The sequence below is a fragment of the Panthera tigris genome, chromosome B1, assembly GCF_018350195.1.
Source record: "Panthera tigris isolate Pti1 chromosome B1, P.tigris_Pti1_mat1.1, whole genome shotgun sequence".
In the NCBI taxonomy this organism is placed as follows: Eukaryota; Metazoa; Chordata; class Mammalia; order Carnivora; family Felidae; genus Panthera; species Panthera tigris.
The window spans coordinates 182,433,778-182,452,213 of NC_056663.1; the positions used below are offsets into that span (position 1 = coordinate 182,433,778).

Consider the following 18,436-nt stretch of genomic DNA (forward strand, 5'->3'; position numbering starts at 1 on the left):
GCCCATAAGAAAATCCATTTCTAAGCAGTGTGGAGGTTCCTCAGAAAATTAAAAATAGACCTACCCTATGACCCAGCAATAGCACCGCTAGGAATTTACCCAAGGGATACAGGAGTACTGATGCATAGGGGCACTTGTACCCCAATGTTTATAGCAGCACTCTCAACAATAGCCAAATTATGGAAAGAGCCTAAATGTCCATCAACTGATGAATGGATAAAGAAATTGTGGTTTACATACACAATGGAGTACTACGTGGCAATGAGAAAGAATGAAATATGGCCTCTTGTAGCAACATGGATGGAACTGGAGAGTGTGATGCTAAGTGAAATAAGCCATCCAGAGAAAGACAGCTACCATATGGTTTCACTCTTGTGTGGATCCTGAGAAACGTAACAGAAACCCATGGGGGAGGGGAAGAAAAAAAAAAAAAAAAAAAAAAGAGGTTAGAGTGGGAGAGAGCCAAAGCATAAGAGACTGTTAAAAACTGAGAACAAACTGAGGGTTGATGGGGGGTGGGAGGGAGGGCAGGGTGGGTGATGGGTATTGAGGAGGGCACCTTTTGGGATGAGCACTGGGTGTTGTATGGAAACCAATTTGACAATAAAATTCATATATTAAAAAAAAAGAAAAGAAAATCCATTTCTAGCCCCAATTTTAGACTTGGCTAAATATCAAGAATATATCAGATATTTCTGAAGGAGTAGCTATATATTTTTTTTTTATCAGGGGACCCATTCTGTCAGACCCCACCTATCTACACCTTTTAAGCTTTTCTCTTACCTTCTCTTCTCAAAGTCTAGTTTGAAAGCCAACAGTATTTACCAACTTCACTTCTTCTTTAACCCACTCCAATGACACTTTCACTTCCACCACTGCAGTCAACTGCTTTTTGTCAAGATCACTAACAACCTTAACCTCTGCTTTGCCAACCTCATCTCGGTCACCGTCTTATCTGAACTTCTGGAACATCTGACACGGACTGTGCCCTGTTTCTTAAAACGTTTCCTTCCTTGGGGCACCTGGGTGGCTCAGTAGCTTGAGTGTCCCCCTCTTGATTTCAGCTCAGGTCATGGTCTCGCGGTTTGTGAGATCGAGCCCCCTGCCTGGAATTCTCTCTCCCTCTCTCCCTCTGCCCTTCTCCCTTCCATCAAAATAAATAAATAAACATTAAAAAAAACAAAAACAAAAAAACGTCCTGCCTAAGCTTCTAGGATCTCATGTTCTCCCAGTTCCCCTCATATAGCACCTCACTGGCCACTGCTCGTCTTTTCTGGCTCCTCCCTCTGCTTCCTGACCTCCTAGCATTGTCTTTACATCATGATCTCAGTGTTTATCAACTTCTCCCCCCATTATTAGTCCCCTAATTGGGCTTGTTCAGATTTTTTCTCCTAATTGCCTCCATCTCCAAAAAATTTTAATACCACAGGTCCATAACATCTAGCCATCGTTAGTTCCTGTCCCCACCCCCGACCAACTTCTGAATCCAATCCAGCAGCAAGTCCTGTCCGTTATTCCTTCAAACTACATTATCAGTCAGACCTCTCTGCTACCCTCCTCCTACCAAGTCGCTGCAAGAGCCTCAAGGCCTCTCAGCCTTTCACTTCTACTCTTGTCCCCTTTCCTCAAAGTTGAACACCCACAGAGTTACTACAGTAATCTTTTCAAAAGAAAAATTGTATCACTACTTTGCTCAAAACTCCCAAATGAATCTAGACATAGAATATACTACATTACACTTACAACAGAACCCCAACTCTTTATTGGGCCCTACAAGGTCCTAGGAGATCTGGCCCCTGTCTGCCTCACAGATCTGATTTGTCTCGTACAACTTTCCCCATCCTTTATGATCTTCTAGCTATACTAGCCTTCTCATAATCCCCTAAATACTTTGAGGTCACACCAGCCTCAGGGTCTTAGCCTGGCTGATCCCTAAGCCTGGAATGTACTTCACCTAGACCTCCCCTTGGCTCACTCTCTCTTGACACTCACATCTAGAACCGAGGAATATCACTTCTCTGCAGAGTTCTTCCTTGACTGCATTACTTAAAAAGCCCTCTCACCCTACCTGGTCAATGACTATATGCTACCCTGCTTTACTTTTATCCTATCACTTATCTGTTCCAGTAGTCTTATGAGCATATACACACCTGCAAATTTGTTTACTATCTGTCTCCCTAAAGGAGTATTAACTTCAGGAGGGCAGAATATTTAATTTGCTCAATGCTTTATGCCCAAAACCCAGAATAATGCCTGTCTCACAGCAAGAACTAAATACACATTTGATGACACAATGAATGAATGGAATCAAGTGTCTGATTTTTATCACCTGCAATTAGTAAAATCATTGATGATAAAGTATCCTTACAACAAATATCCCAATATATTTGAGGTAATTTGAGTCTGTCTTTACCTTCTGTCACAAAATAAGACATACTAAAACACAAACTGCTCCATCTTTAAAATAAAGCTCTGTAGTAAAAAAGAAGACATAGTATACTGTAATTTCAAGCCACTCAACAAAGCATGTCGAACAATCAGTTATGCACAGAACTTAATCGATCAAGCATTTAGTTTTATGATAAATTCAGCCTCCAGTACTTAATATAGTGCAGGTTCCATTAGAAACTAGAGTGATTACTTTTTTGGACATTCTTAAAAACCACTCAAAGTATCGGGACACGGTCTTAAAACATATCCACTAACTTAAAACTAGGCCTCCCCTTTTTCCAATTATACACCCAAAAGCTTCCAATTGCACATCTAAAAGAGAATGCAGTCTAATGTCATGGTCAAATTCATGCAACCAAGCATGCTCATTAAAAACAGAGGAGACAAATTTAGACAACTACCAAAGCAGATCAATCTTCAACTATCTCACACTGCAATCTGGGGCATGCTTACCTTTGCTAAGGTCACAGGCTCTGGATCAGTGGGAATGCAGCTAGTACACAGAAACCTATCATTATTCATTGTAGCAGTAGAGCTGTAGCACTATCATTAAAAGTCTGTCATAAAATGTTTCGTACTGGTCAAAACATGGAAAACAATGACGTTAGAATTCTATATTCTTACAACATACAATTCAGAAACCAAACAAATGCGTAAGCAAATTCAAAAGGTAGGGTCTCTCTTGGGCCTTAATTACTCACCCTCCCAATTCCTCTTTTCCTAGTCCCCCCCATCCCCTTCCCAAAAGGTTAAGACATCGTTTTTGAATTGTCAGTCAAATTCTTCACAGGAAATAAATTCTACGAAGGATTTGAAAACATTTAGTGACGTGCCTGTAAGGAGTGCCAGCTAGCAATTCTGTCCACAAGCCTGTCTTAGCTTAAATTCATTTTTTATTAGCCAACAATATCTTTTCAATCCATAAACCAACACAATTATCCATGAAGAAAATAAATGCTGGCATTAAATGATGTAATAAGGTAGAATTCCAATTACAACTCTTATACGCAGTACTTTTTGAACAAAGTACTCCCTGAATTGAAATTTTTTAAAAAATGTTCAACTTTTAAAAATGTCAGTAGAGTGCTTCCCTGTTTCTTTAAGCACAGTCAACTCTACCAGTTCTTAAGAAAGCCCTTTACTTGATCATACTAGCCATTTGTAACTACCATTCAATTTCCCTCCATTTTCTTGCCTGTACCTTCAAAGGTTGTCCACTGTTTCTCTACTTCTCATCTACCCATTCTCTTAGACCATTTTTTTTAATTGAGGTTAGAATACATAAAAGTTACCATCTTCACCATTTTTAAGCACACAGTTCAATAGTACTAAGTATTCACATTGTTGTACAACCATCACCACCATCCGACTTCAGAACTCTTCCTCTTACAAAACTGAAACTCTGTGCCCACTGACCAGTAACTCCCCACTCCCCTCTCCCCAGCTCCTGGCAACCACCATTCTGCTTTCTTTCTCTATGATCTTGACTACTCTAGGCATCTCAGATAAATGGAATCATAACAGCATTTGTCCTTTTATGACAGGTTTATCTCACTCAGCATAATGTCCTCAAGGTTCATCCATGTTGTAACACATGCCAGAATTTCTTTCTTTTTAAGGCTGAATAATATTCCATCGTATGTATATGCCACATTTTCCTTATCCATTTACCCACTGATGCACATTCAGCTTGCTTCCACTTAAATCTGTTTTAACACTTATTTTGTGTGTATATGTGATTCAATTCCTCCTATCAATGTTTAAATTGATTCTTGAAGGTTAATGACTTTCTTCTTGCCCAGTCTCATGGGTTTGTCCCAATACATCCTTTTTCTCCATATCGGAACTACTAGCCACTTTTCATGTCTTCTCTCTCTATCCACCACTAAGGAAGTGAGGGAGAAGAAATTTATCAAGATTCAAATAACGTAAAGAGACATGAAAGACATGAGACATGTGTTCCTATTACAGAGATGTGAAAAAGAACATTCTTCATGAGGGCTTTCAGCAGATACTCTGCAATATGGAGACTATGCCCTCAACTATGCAACCATCCATTACGTCCTGAAAACGTTTCTCTCTAGACTTTCTGATTTACCTCCCATGTTTCTGATAGCTATTACTTGCTTCATTAGCTAATTCTCAGCTTTTGCCTTATCAGCAGTATTCCCAGGGAGCTACTCTTTCCTTCTCTTACTAAACTCTCAAGTCATCTGACTTTACCTATAATACCTTTATGTGAGTTATTAAAACTCTTTGTTGTTAATTTTGTCTGAGAACATAGCCCTTAAGCAGCCATAAACTCCTAGTGATAAACACCTGTTTTATACTTTCTTTTTACCTGATGATAAGGAAAAGAAATGATGATGGAAGTAAAAACTTAATTCAACGCGACTGACATTTACTGTTTCACTTTGTCAGACTGATCTAGACTCTTAATTTTTTTTTTAAGTCAGTAACTTAAGTAAGCAGTTGATTTTAAATACTCTAAATCAAAAGTATGTAAATGGTCCACCATTTTCAACAACCTGGAAGAATTCACACTGATAGAAAAAGAAACAGAAACACAAGAGTGGCCAAATGTTAGAAGAATGCTCATTTAGGATGTCTTATTGAAGAGCATCTTAACCAGATGAGAAAGTTAGAAAACAAGCTTTATATGTGCTCAGGACTCGATTTTGATAGAGTAACCATCCACAGAGTGAAAGTATTTAAGTATGATACATACACATACACTATGGGGTTAACCCTATTTTTTATCATTCATTCTCTCTGAGCCACATATTTATATATGTAATAAAACATATATACATATATATGATCCAGAATTACAAAAATGTTTAGAGTTTTCAGAAATAAATCATGTTCATATTCAAATAGAAATAGGTTATTGAATATCTCTGAAAATTTTATTTTCAATGCACTTGTAACCTGCATTATTTCTATTATAATTGCTTCCAAACCGCTAAGTAATAATCGATGGAATAGCAAAAAAGACCCAAGTAAACACAGACTTGTTTGGGGGGGGGGGGGGGGGAAAAAAACAAAGTTTTTTTGTACAACTGTCCGTCTTTGAAGAAGAGAATACTATTGTCAACAAACAAGTCCCTTATCTAAAAGAGCAGGAATAAAATTTTGTTCCACCTAAAGTAGAATTTAATGTAGTGAATCTCCTGTAATAATATACATTTTAACATACAGAACTATAACCAGAGTCCATCCTACCCACCCACTTCCCAAACCAAGGAATGGTAAAGCCAAATTTAACACAAATCTACATGGAATCAATTCCCAACTGCTGGGGAAAATGAAGAAAGAACATTAAGATGTTTAAGAAAGGCTACTGTTTTCTAAATAGTCCATCATAGTGAAAAGTGGACAGCCCTCATTTTTACCTTCTGCAGAAGGTTCTGTTACTGTACTCCAAACTTGAGGTATCCCTTGAGTCTGTGAACATAGCAGAGGAGAAATGTAGAATAACTCAGGTGCATAGAAAACCATAATAAGGCAAATTTACAAACAATTTTAGAATAGTACTTCCTTAAATTATAAGAACATTTTCATCATATGATGAATTACATACTGGAAAATTTGTTATCTGAGAAACAAGTGAGGCTCACAACATATCTATTTCATGAGTTCCCAAAGAATAGAAACTGTCAATTTTTAGAACCCAAAGTACAGAGAGATACGATAGGCAATTGTTCTCTGCATCCTATTCTGAGATGGTCTCTATTTCAGAATAAAATCAAAACAACTGTAAAAGACACAGCCATCTCAAAGTGAAGTATCTTCCACAGATTAAACAGACATAATTAATCCTAACAAATCAGTACACACAATGACCCTAAATCTCCAAAAGTCAAGTATTCTGAAGTAAAAAAGGAAAAGGGTCAACAACAAAAGAGAAATAAGAAGAAAATGAAAATTATAAACACCAAAACAGTTAGCCCCAATAAACAGATATGAAATAAAGGGAGACTGAAATGCTGACATACAATGATGAATAAATAAGATCAGAAACCTATTATGAGTGCTCAGACCTCATGTAATTTTACAATGAAAAGAAAGCTATTTAATGAATTTTAAAAGGGCATATATTATGCATAGTATAGAAATCAATTCTGATTAATATAGAACAGTGCTTTGCAAATTGATCGAGTAATGTTCATGCTACTCCTCTAACAAAAACGCATGTTAAGCACTTAAAATAAGCCGGTTGACAGTAATAAGTGAGCAATACATTTGTGTGACCTGTTCTCTACATACAACTTGGACTACAAAAGACTTTTGTTAGTTAGAACTAACGTTAGAAATAATGACATTTGTCATTCTGAAATTAGACTCCACCTCAAGAACAGGCCTTCTCTTGTATAAACTGCTTTCTGTAGACAATGAAAACCCAGAACCTCTACAGACGGCTAACAACAGCTTCTCCTGGAGCCAAAAGTATCATACAAAAGTTGAAAAGTGTTAAGAACCTGAGTTAATAAGACAGCACAAGCATATTAAGAGGCATATTAAGAGCGCTGTGTTTTTGAAATGTGCCATATTAACTACAAATATCTTGAAAGCAATTGATCCAGCAGAGTGCCTCCCGGTGAAGAGATAACAAGAGATGAAGGGTAATGTACCTTAATGCAACTAACTCCTCGAGCCTTACTTGCCCTCTGTGGACAGACCAACATGTTCTTATTCTATTATCCCACAATGCCTACTACATATCTCTGTGCTAGATCATATCACATCCTTTAACTGCTTATTAACAGATTTTTCTCCAATAATAGACTCTAGGCAGGTGGAAGACAGAAAAAATATTCTTCATCTGTGTATCTTCAGTAACTAGAACAATGTCTTGCTCATAATAAATATTTACTAAAATAGGTACACTGTATGAGTCAGTTAAATGATTCTCCTCAAGTCCAATGGGTCTAAAATCACAAGGAGGAAAAAAAAATAAAATGGGATTCATTCTGAACAAAGGGGGAAAGTTGATTCAAGTCTTCCTGTAAAACATTTGTCAGAATTCATGATTTTTTCATTCTTCCCACTAAAATCCACACTGTATTAAACTCAAAGCTAGTCTTCCTAAGTGAATTCATTTCCCTTAACTATTCTACATTATAAGTCTTTCTACAATGGGAAGCTGTTAAAATAGTTCCTCATACTTAGTGTGATGATTAATAAAATGCTAAAATACACTACCACCTGCCATAGGTACAGTAAATATTGCCAACGACCAATTTCTACAATAACATCTTTTTTGCTACTGAGACCAGACACAGAGCAAGCTTCTTTAATAAGTGCTATAGGCAACCACCACCAAATGGTAAGCACTGGTTCATGAGCGGAATCTTACCACTCCTGGAACAGCTCATCCAGTTTAAACATCAAGGCTCACCAGTCTGTTCTCCCTCTGACCCTATTTTCTACTATTCCCCAACCCAGACACCTCTTCCATCTGTATCAGTCTCCACGTCCCCACATCTATCTTGCAAAAACAGTGGTAACAAGGGATGGTCATTTAGCACTCGCTATGTGCCAGGCACTGTTCTAAGCACTAAGCACTGTTCTAAGCACTAAGCACTGTTCTAAGCACTAAGGTGGACAAATTCATCTCATCCTCAGCAATCTGACGTGGTACACAATTTTTATCTCCATTTAGCAGATGACAAAGATACAGAATGGTTAAGCATTACATGCAATAGCAAAAGACAAATATTAAAACAGGGGTTTATTCTTATCTCACATACACTAAAAATTATTATATTTATGATTTGTAAACTGTGCTTATTTGAGGGATTTAGAACTTAAGGCTGGAATTACACATATCTACTTACTCATTTTAATGTGCTAATCTGTATATTCCTCTTTATCATTTCTAAGGACATCTTAAGTCTCTCAAAATCCTGCTGAAGAGTCATCTCCCTAATGAAGACTTCCTCATAACAAATCCGTCCATTTGCTAAAACTCTCATAATAGTAACACTTACCTGCTACTTAATCACACCTTCTTCAATTGTTACTTAACATTTCATCTGTGCACATGGGACAGTACTGTAAGCCCCTTGAGGAGAAAGGTCTTATCTCATACTTGTGTTCTACCAAAGTGACTGCCATGCCGACTGTAAGTTTCCAAATAAATGTTGTGTTAACGGATGCCACAAAAATAATGATACCTCATCACGTGCAAGGTCTACGTCTACGGTTACCCTTCTGATAATGCTAAACATGCACAGATACTTCTTTTTCATCCCAATCTCATTGTAACCAATAGCATACACCTAAAAAAAACTCAAAGATTTTTATCAACATGTAGAGATCCACTCGTACTTCACACCCAGAAGAATATTCTTATGAATATTAAGGATCTACATATCAAGGAAATATCTATAATTCTCCTTACTTTTAGAACTTTAACATTCAATGTCAGGATTTTTTTTTTTTTCCTTTACTTATCCTTTAATGTGACATTCACATTTTTGCTTTCTTAAACAGAAAATACTCTTGGTCACTTCTCTTCAGGTGGAATTTATATACAACTGAAAACAACCATTACTTGTATGCCTACATCTCTCTTCTCTCAGGCAATTTCAGTTCTTTAAATTTCTAATCCAAAAAAAAAAAAAAATTAAACCTTCTGAAAAATTTCCAAATGGCTATTCAGTTTGTAAAGCCCCAAATTACACAGTGATCTTAGGTAAGATAAGACCCGTGCTGAACAGGATGGGAAGATTACCTCATGGTTGTCCCATGTCATAATAAATATTTAGCCCAATGAGTTACCATTTTTAAAAACAGTGTATTACTTAATCAGTTTTTTATCCATTATGGTGCCTCAAACTTAAACATAAACCAATAATTTCCTCTCTCCATTTTTCTTCACTAGGTATCTAGCCACTCTTTAAATGCATTCCTAATTCTAACAACGTATCCAGTTTATCAGAACCTATCTGAAATCTAATACTAGTTTCTAAAATGGCTTTCATGTGCACCGGACTACTGCCATGTGCAGACTGATCAAGCATTGTCCACACAAACACAAAAAGTATATTCAGGTGACACTGAAATTTCTCTCTGTGAGTCTCACCAGGAACGATTTCTGCATCACACAATTTTACTTTTCCCCAGTTAACAACGCCATAAAGGTCTTAGGTCCACTTCACCCTCCAGAGAATGCTCATAAAAAGAAGGGCTGGGGCTTAAGTCTGTAGAGCGTGAAAGCCCCCACGCTTCCTGTGGCATGCCACTTCCACGGCCAGCAAGTTCCAGGTACCTGAAGAAAGAGCCATGAGGGGCCACCATGAACGGTCCACCTCCTCACCCCCCTCCAGAACTCCTGGTCAATCCTCTGAACCTATCACAAGCACCACCTTCTGTATATAATCCTACCAGAGAGCTCGCTTCTCCTCCAGTGAGCTATCTCCATGTCCTACACTTTTTTCTATTATCGTACCCATCACCACGTACTGCAATTATTTGTCTGTCTTTCCTACTCAGCGATTACTCCTTCTTGCCCAGAGATATGTTTAATTCATCACTAATACCTGGGATCCAGGGCCTACTTAGTACACCACAGATACCACCTGTTCTGCCGCATGTGCTTCTGTGCCACGAATTAGCTTACATGCAACTGGTCAACAAGGATCATGTCAATAAAATGTAACAGTCACACCATTTCAAGTGTGACTTAATCAGCACTTTATACCGCAAAGTAACAGCAAATGGGTACAAAGTGTACAGAATGCCAAACAGCAGGCTACGGACATGCTGTCTGCTGCACTCCTTCCTCTCAGCCCAATTGGGCCACCGCCTGTCTCAGCAGGGCTTCTGGCTCAGGTCTCCTTTGTCTACACAATTTAGCAACCTCAGCCTTATCTAACACCTCCATCCCTGAAGTCATCTTGACCTACTTGTTTAAGGTAAAGGCACACACCCACTACCGTATTAACTGATCTGGAATTTGACACATCTTTTCAATTTGTGCTAGTATTTTTATTAGTACTGTTAGTGCTTTGGTTATAAAGCTGCATAAATCTTGAGCAGCCTGCTGCAACCCCGTTTTTCACATAAACTTTTGTAATTTTTAAGTTCCTAATTTTACAAAACAGAAGTTTTTCAAGAACGCGTATATTTTATTGCAACAGAAACGCGTATACCCAAAAGTACGGATGAACTGAAATACTAAATAGCCAATGCTCATCAGGTACAATTCATGCATCTGACCAATATTTACTGAATATCAAAGTAAACAGGGCACCGCTCTAGGCACTGGAGACACGTATGCCCATATGTTTGCCAGCATCCGCAGGCATGCACGCACACTAGTGTGTGTTTGTATTACGTTCTACCAAACAACCTTGAATTGCATACTGTTGCTGGAGGTACATTCTAATGTCTATAGCAGCAGTTTCCAAACCTTTTCAAAAGAATTACTTTTTGTTTCCTAACAAAAATCTTAGATAGAAATAAAACACACCAGATAAAAGCAGAATCCTGCACATTCCACATGTCCTGGCCTTAAGATGTCTTCATGATACCAGAGTCTTTTCAGGCTATAATTTAAAAACCAATGATCTTGGGGTGCCTGGGTGGCTCAGTCAGTTAAACATCCGACTTTTGATTTTGGCTCAGGTCATGGATCTCATGGTTCCTGAGTTCCAGCCCCGCGTCAGGCTCTGCACTGACAGTGGGGAGCCTGCTTGGGATTCTCTGTCTCTCTCTCTGCACGACCCCCCCCCCTTTCAGAATAAACATCCATCCATCCATCCATCCATCCATCCATCAATAAATAAATGCTGATCTAGCAACGATGCCCTGCCTTTACATGACTCCTTTAATAAATGTCTCACATGGATTGAGAAAATCAATTAGGTGATTATAAAGCTTCTAATGGAGGTTTATTTTATCTGAGATTCATTTCTCTATTTCCTCTCATGCAGCTGTAAGACTCCTCCTCCCATGTGCTACTTCCTTAGGAGGTGATGTGAGAGACTGGGGTTTGGAGAAAAATAATACAGTACATAAATTTAGGCTGTTTGGTGACTCAGATGTAAATCTCAGCACCATAATAGTAAAAATTTTAGGGGGTGGAAATTAAGGCGAAAGCCCAGGGAGAAAGAGATTTAAGAGGCTACTCAACTTGGAAAGGCCTCAAGCCAAAGCAAAACAAAACAAAACATTTTTATAGATCACAAAAGATCTCACCAAACTCCCTATGGTCAAAAACCAAAACATGGTTTGAGGACAGAGTCCCCAAGGATTTGGGATACATTAATAAAGAAAATAAACAAAGAACCCCTGCTCTCTGCAGTTTGCATTCTCAGAGGCAGGAGAGAGAAAGGACACCAACATAACGAGTCAATCAATTATATAATATTCCAGAAGATGATACTCGATATGGGGGAAGGAAATGTGAAGCTGACTACAAGATAAGCGTGCCAAGAACAAGGGTAGAAGGGGGTGAGGGGTGTGATCATCCATCTTAAACACAGTGCTGAGGGTGGGCCTCCCTGAGGGTCCGCGAGCGAGGACAGGCGCAGTCCTGCAGTGGAGGACCAGCGTGAGAGAGACAGACGGGCGGGACACAACAGGGAGGAGGAGAGAAGGCAGGGGAGGGCAGGTCAGGTAGAGGCTTATGGGTCTTTGTAGAGATTTTGGCCTTTACTCTGAGCTGCCACAGGACAAAGCAAACCTGACTTATATTTTAAGCAGATGACTCTGTTGAGCTGAGTACAGAACGCAGCACAGCACAAGCACACGCACGGGGACACAGGGCAGATGCTGCAACTACCCCAGCAAGGGACGGGGCTGAACCACGTGGGAGCACGCCAGGTGATAACAAGGTACCGCACCTTTTTTCCTTCATTCAAACGGAGTTAAGTGGGTTCCACTCAACTTATTCTTATCCAAAATCTAAAATATACTAGTCGCAACAGACTCTATAAGGGACCTCTAACTCCTTCAGTAATGCGTATGTACTGCAGAGACAGTTCACACAAGGGCAGACCTTGTTTTACCTCACTTCTATTTATTTGTTGCACATCACCGACATCACACAGATCTTGCCTTTTGCGAAGTGAAGGCCTGCGGCAGCCCTGCATCAAGTCTACCAGCACCACTTTGCCAACAGCATTTGCTCACTTCCTGTCTCTGTGTCACATTTTAGTAACTCTCGCACTCTTTCCAACTTTTTCATTATTGTATTTGTTATGGTGATCTGTGATTGGTGATCTTGATGTCATTCCTGTCACTGTTTTAGGGTGGCACGAACAGCACCCATATAAGATGGCAAACCTAACTGATAAATATGTGTGTTCTGACTGCTCCATCAACTGGCTGTTCCCCACCCCCTTCTCCTGGGGCCTTCCTATTCCCTGAGACACAATACTGAAATCAGGCCAATTAATAATATATGTATTATATTATATATGTTATAATATATATATAATATATTATATATATTTTTATATATAATATATATTATAATATATATAATATAATATAATATATATTATAATATATATAATATAATATAATATAACCTACAAGTGTTCAAGTGAAAGAAAGAATCACATCTCACTTTAAATCAAAAGCTAGAAGGGCGCCTGGGTGGCTCAGTCGGTTGAGCGTCCGACTTCAGCTCAGGTCATGATCTCAGGGTTCTTGAGTTCGAGCCCCGTGTTGGGCTCTGTGCTGACAGCTCAGAGCCTGCTTTGGATTCTATGTCTTCCCCTCTCTCTCTCTCTCTGCACCTCCCCTACTCATGTCTGTCTGTCTGTCTCTCTCAAAAATGAACACTAAAAAAAATTTTTTAACAAAAAAATTAATCTGTCTAGAAATGATTAAACCTAGAGAGGAAGGCATGTGAAAAGCTGAGACAGGCTGAAAGCTAGGTCTCTTGTGCCTGTTAGCCAAGTTGTCAACAGAAAGGAAAGTTCTTGAAGGAAATTGAAAGTGCTACTCCTGTGTACACGCAATAAGAAAGTGAAACAGTCTTATTGGTATGGAGAAAGTTTTAGTGTCTAGATATAGAATCAAATCAGCCACGATGTTCCCTTAAGCCAAAGCCTAATCCAGAGCAAGACCCTGGCCCTCTTCAATTCTGTGAAGCCTGAAAGAGGTGCGGAAGTTGCAGATTTCTAGTTAGAAGCTGGCAGAGATTGGTTCACGAGATTTCTCCACGGCGTGAAAGCGCAAGGTGAAGCAGCAAGGGCTACGGCAGAAGCTGAAGCAAGCTATCCAGGAGGTAAGTAACCAAGGTGGCCACACTACACAACAAATATTCAATGCACACAAAATAGCCTTAGACTATGAGATGCCATCCAGGACTTTCACAGCTAGAGAAGGGAAATCAGTGCCTGGCTTCACAGCTTCCAAGAAAAGGCTGACTCTTTCGTTAGGCGCTAATGACGCTGGTGACTTTAAGAGGAAGGCAATGTTCGTTTACTATTATGAAAATCCTAGGGCCCTGAAGAATTATGCTAAATTCACTCTGCCTGTGCGCCATAAATGGAACCACAAAGCCTGGATGACAGCACGTCCGTTTACAACACAGTTTACTGAATATTTTAAGCCCACTGTTGAGACCTGCTGCTCAGAAAATAAAGATTCCTTTCAAAATATTACCACTCACGGACAATGCGCCTGGTCACCCAAGAGTTCTGATGGAGATGTACAACAAGATTAATGTTGTTTTCATGCCTGCTAACACAACATCCATTCTACGGCCCATGAATCAAGGAATAATTTCCACTTTCAAGTCTTACCAGTTAACAAACACATTTCATTAGGCTATACTGCCATAATGATTCCTCTGATAGATCTGGGAAGTAAATTAAAAACCTTCTGGAAAGGATTCGTGACTCTAAATGCCATTAGGAACATTCGTGATTCATGGGAAGAGGGGCAACTATCAACATTAACTGGAGTTTGGAAGAAGTGGATTCCAACCTCCTGGAGGACTTTGAGGGGTTCAGGACTTCAGTGGAGGAAGTAACTACGGATGTGGCGGAAACAGCAAGAATAGAATTAGAAAGGGAGCCTGAAGACGGGACTGAATTGCTTCAATCTCATGATAAAACTTGAACAGATGAGGAGTTGCTTATGGATGGGCAAGGAAAGTGTTTTCCTGAGATGGAATCTACTCCCGGTGAAGATGCTGTGAGCACTGGTAAAACGACAACAAAGGATTTAGAATATGACATCAATCTAGTTGATAAAGCTGGGGCGGGGTTCGCAGTTAGGAAAAAAGTGCCACTGTGGATAAAATGCTATCAAACAGCACTGCCTGTTACTGAGAAAGTGCTCAGGAAAGGAAGAGTCGGTGGGCGTGGCACACTTCATTGCCGTCCTGTTTTAAGAACTTGCCACGGCCAACCCCGCTTCCAGCAAGCGCTCTGGCCGGTCAGCGGCCACCCTCAGTGAGGCAAGTCGTCCACCAGCAAAAAGATGAGACCTTGCTGAAAGCTCACATGGCGGTTGGCATGTTTTGGCAATAAAGCATTTTTTAATTAAGGGATGGACATCTTCTTTGACATAATGTTACCTATGGCACGCTTCACAGAATACAGTATAGTGTAAACGTAACTTTTATATGCGCTGGGAAACCAAAAAGCCACGTGACTTGCTTTACTGCAACATACGCTTTAGAGTGGTGGTCTGGAACCAAACCTGCGGTATCTCCAAGGCATATCTGTACACAGATTAAGTTTTACGGAGCTTCCCACCATGCTAGCACTTTCCCCTCATGAGACTGATATTCTTTCATTTCTAGTACTACCCAAGTTCCGACTACTTCAAATTGGTAGTAGGGAAGGGAAATGGAGAGACAGATTTTTAAAGCACGCTATAAACCTTCTTATATATTAATACAAATACCAAGCACTAATGGGGTAGCATTCTGTATTTTCCCATTTCCAAATGTTACCAGAGCCAGTCTAGTGAACTTTATTATGTCTTTATCCTCTTATGTGGCAGTCTGTCCCAACTTCCTCCTCCTTTCATTTCACCATTCAAAGGTGCAGAGAAAAATATACACAACACCAATGCTTGACTGATAAAAGAATAGAAACATAAAAACATTTGGAAAAAGACATTTTGGTTGACTCTGTTACTCAAAAATAAAATAATAATAATAATAATAATCTTTTTCTTTTCTAGTATTAGGGATCAAGGTGAGGTTTCAGGTCATACACTTTTCCTGCCCCAATTAGTTACTGTCCATGAGACAGCCTGAGGATCTAAGGGCAGAAAAATGATAAAATATAAATTATATAACTTATCATGCAACTATTAGAAGACTTCATAAAGAACTTATTTAAGGAAAAGCTTAAACATTCTGTGCCTTCTGAAGACTTCAGAAAACTGTATGTGATAATTAAAAACACAACTTTGGGATCCATATTTATTTGATAAATCTTTTATAATAATGTCACTTAACAGCTGAAGCAATACGCCACAACTTTAAGCTCTCAGACATGCATTACCTTACTTATTCTAGTACAAGGTATCAAATTATCTGGCAACAGGCTGACCCATAATGAATCCTAAGAAAGATAAAAATCATTTTTCAAAATCAAAAGTGGAAAATTTACTAAAATATAAGTATCCTCACAGAAAATGGTAGTTTGATTTTTTTCATAAAATCATATGCAATTAGTGAGTTGACAATGGCTATGTAGGGCAAAGGGCAGGTGAGGGATTCAGTTCACTAAAAAGTCTTACCTTCTGATGTTTTCCACTGTTTCCACAAATCCTCAACAGTTATATGCTTATCTTCTCTGTGCAGATGGCTGTGTTTATTAGTAGCATCTTTATATTTCATATCTTCTCTGATAAACTATAAAAGAAAAAACACTAAATTAAGTAAACTTAAATGCACTATTCTAGTCTCTAAACTGAGAAAAGTTCGAAATCCAGTAGGTGGCAATTTTCAGATAATAACTGGTATATTTTTGGTATTTTGTATTCACATTATTCTTATATGCTTATAAAATTTATTTAACAAAATGTCTTCTACTAATCATAACAGCAACAAAAATTTAGGGGCACCTGGGCAGATCAGTTGGTGAAACGTCTGACTTGATTTTCACTCATTTCATAATCTCACAGTTCACGGGTTCGAGCCCCATGTGAGGCTGTATGTTAAGAATGAGAAGCCTGCTTGGGATTGTCTCTTCTTCTCTCTCTCTCAAAATAAATAAATAAACCTTTAAAAGACAAAGTACTTATTTAATGCTCATTATTTACCAGCTACTATTCTACCTTACATACCATGTCTATGTATCTACACACACACACACACACACACACACACACACACAGTCTTTTAACTTTATTGACAGTTCTGTATTATGTATCTCCATTTTATAGATGAGAAAACTGAGACCCAAAGAAGTAAAATAGTTTGCCCAAGGTTGGAAAAATCACAAGCAGCAGAGCTTTCAACCCAAGAGGTTTCTAATGCTCAAAAACATGGCATACTGCCTCAACATTATACATTTTTACCAAATACTTAGTGACAGGGTGTTTCGAAACACAATGAGTACTCATCTCAACTACTGCTTCATATTTCTGTGTTCTCCTACCTTGGAAGCTATCATTTACAATTGAAAGGCATTTGACCATAGTGGTCAGAACTAAAGTATTTTATAAAACTAAAGCAGATCCTCCATTAATCTTACTTTAAAATATATATGGAAAGAGGCACCTGGGTGGCTCGCTTGAGCATCTCACCCTTGATTTTTGGCTCATTATCTCATGATTCATAGGATCAAGCCCTATGTCGGGCTCTGGGCTGACAGCGCGGAGCCTGCTTGGGATTCTCTCTCTCCCCCTCTCTCTGCCCCTCCCCCAAATAAACAAAAAATGTGAAAAGAATTTTGTTAAAGAAGAATAAATAAAATATAGAGAGTGCACTAAAATTTTCTTTGCTAAAAGCAACCTGCTCTATGTTACTTCATTACATAAAATCCTTCAGATGTTCCCCACTGTCTCCCAAATAAAAAGCAAACTACTTTTTTTTATGGCTTTTTTTTTTATGGCTTATATACCATTTCCCAATCCTATTCCTGACAATCTTTTAGGCCTGATCCCTTGATACTTTCCCCATATAAACTCATTACTTTAATTATATGAAACAAATAATTTTCTGTATTATTATGCTTTTTCTCATTACTGACTTTTCTTGTTTTGGTATTATTTTATTTGATATCTTTATCAATGTTTCCAATTTCAAAAATAAAAGATCATATAAAAGATTATTTCAGAAATCCATAATGCAGAAAGTGAAAATCCCCTAGAACTCCCAACCCCCAAGACCTATTTTTCTGACTTTTATATGCTGACAATGAACATCATCTTCAGACAAAGGTCAAATTTTACTTTTGTATTGTTTTCTACTGAAACTAAAAAAAATACTTTTTTTTAAATGTTTTTATTTATTTTTGGAAGAGAGAAAGAGACAGAGCATGAGCAGGGGAGGGGCAGAGAGAGAGGAAGACACAGAATCTGAAGCAGGCTCCAGGCTCTGAGCTGTCAGCACAGAGCCTGACGCTGGGCTCGAACCCACGAACCGTGAGATCATGACCTGAGCTGAAGTCAAATGCTCAACCGACTAAGCCACCCAGGCGCCTCTAAAAAAAAATAAATTTTTAATAGCTGTGTAATACTGAAAAATCATTTCACTTTTCTGAGCTTTAATAACCCCAGTTATAAAACGAAGAAAAAACATTTTAGGATCAACACTACTACCCAACATGTGGTCGTGGGACTGATGTCAGTCAGCAAACTGATTCTCATCTACAATATGTATAGAAATGGAGAGAAGCCATTTAGAAACCTTTATAGCAATTATACACCTTCAAAAATTCTGACCCAAGCATGTGATAAATGTATTTATCGTGTAGGCCCTATCTGTAATGAATAGGAAATGAAAACTCTGGTCCTTCACCATAGATAACTTGAAAGGCAGGTATCTAGGTCT

At 38.6% G+C, this 18,436-nt stretch overlaps 1 protein-coding gene across 4 annotated transcripts in view; it reads right to left on the reverse strand.

Moving 5' to 3' along the window:
• STIM2 (stromal interaction molecule 2) overlaps window positions 1–18,436 on the reverse strand; it is a 151,500-nt gene that overhangs the window by 45,992 nt on the left and 87,072 nt on the right. For all 4 annotated transcript variants that reach the window (XM_042984812.1, XM_042984811.1, XM_042984814.1 and 1 more), the window contains one exon: window positions 16,177–16,291. In XM_042984812.1, the coding sequence (XP_042840746.1) occupies window positions 16,177–16,291 (115 nt within the window). The remainder of the gene's footprint in view (window positions 1–16,176; window positions 16,292–18,436) is intronic.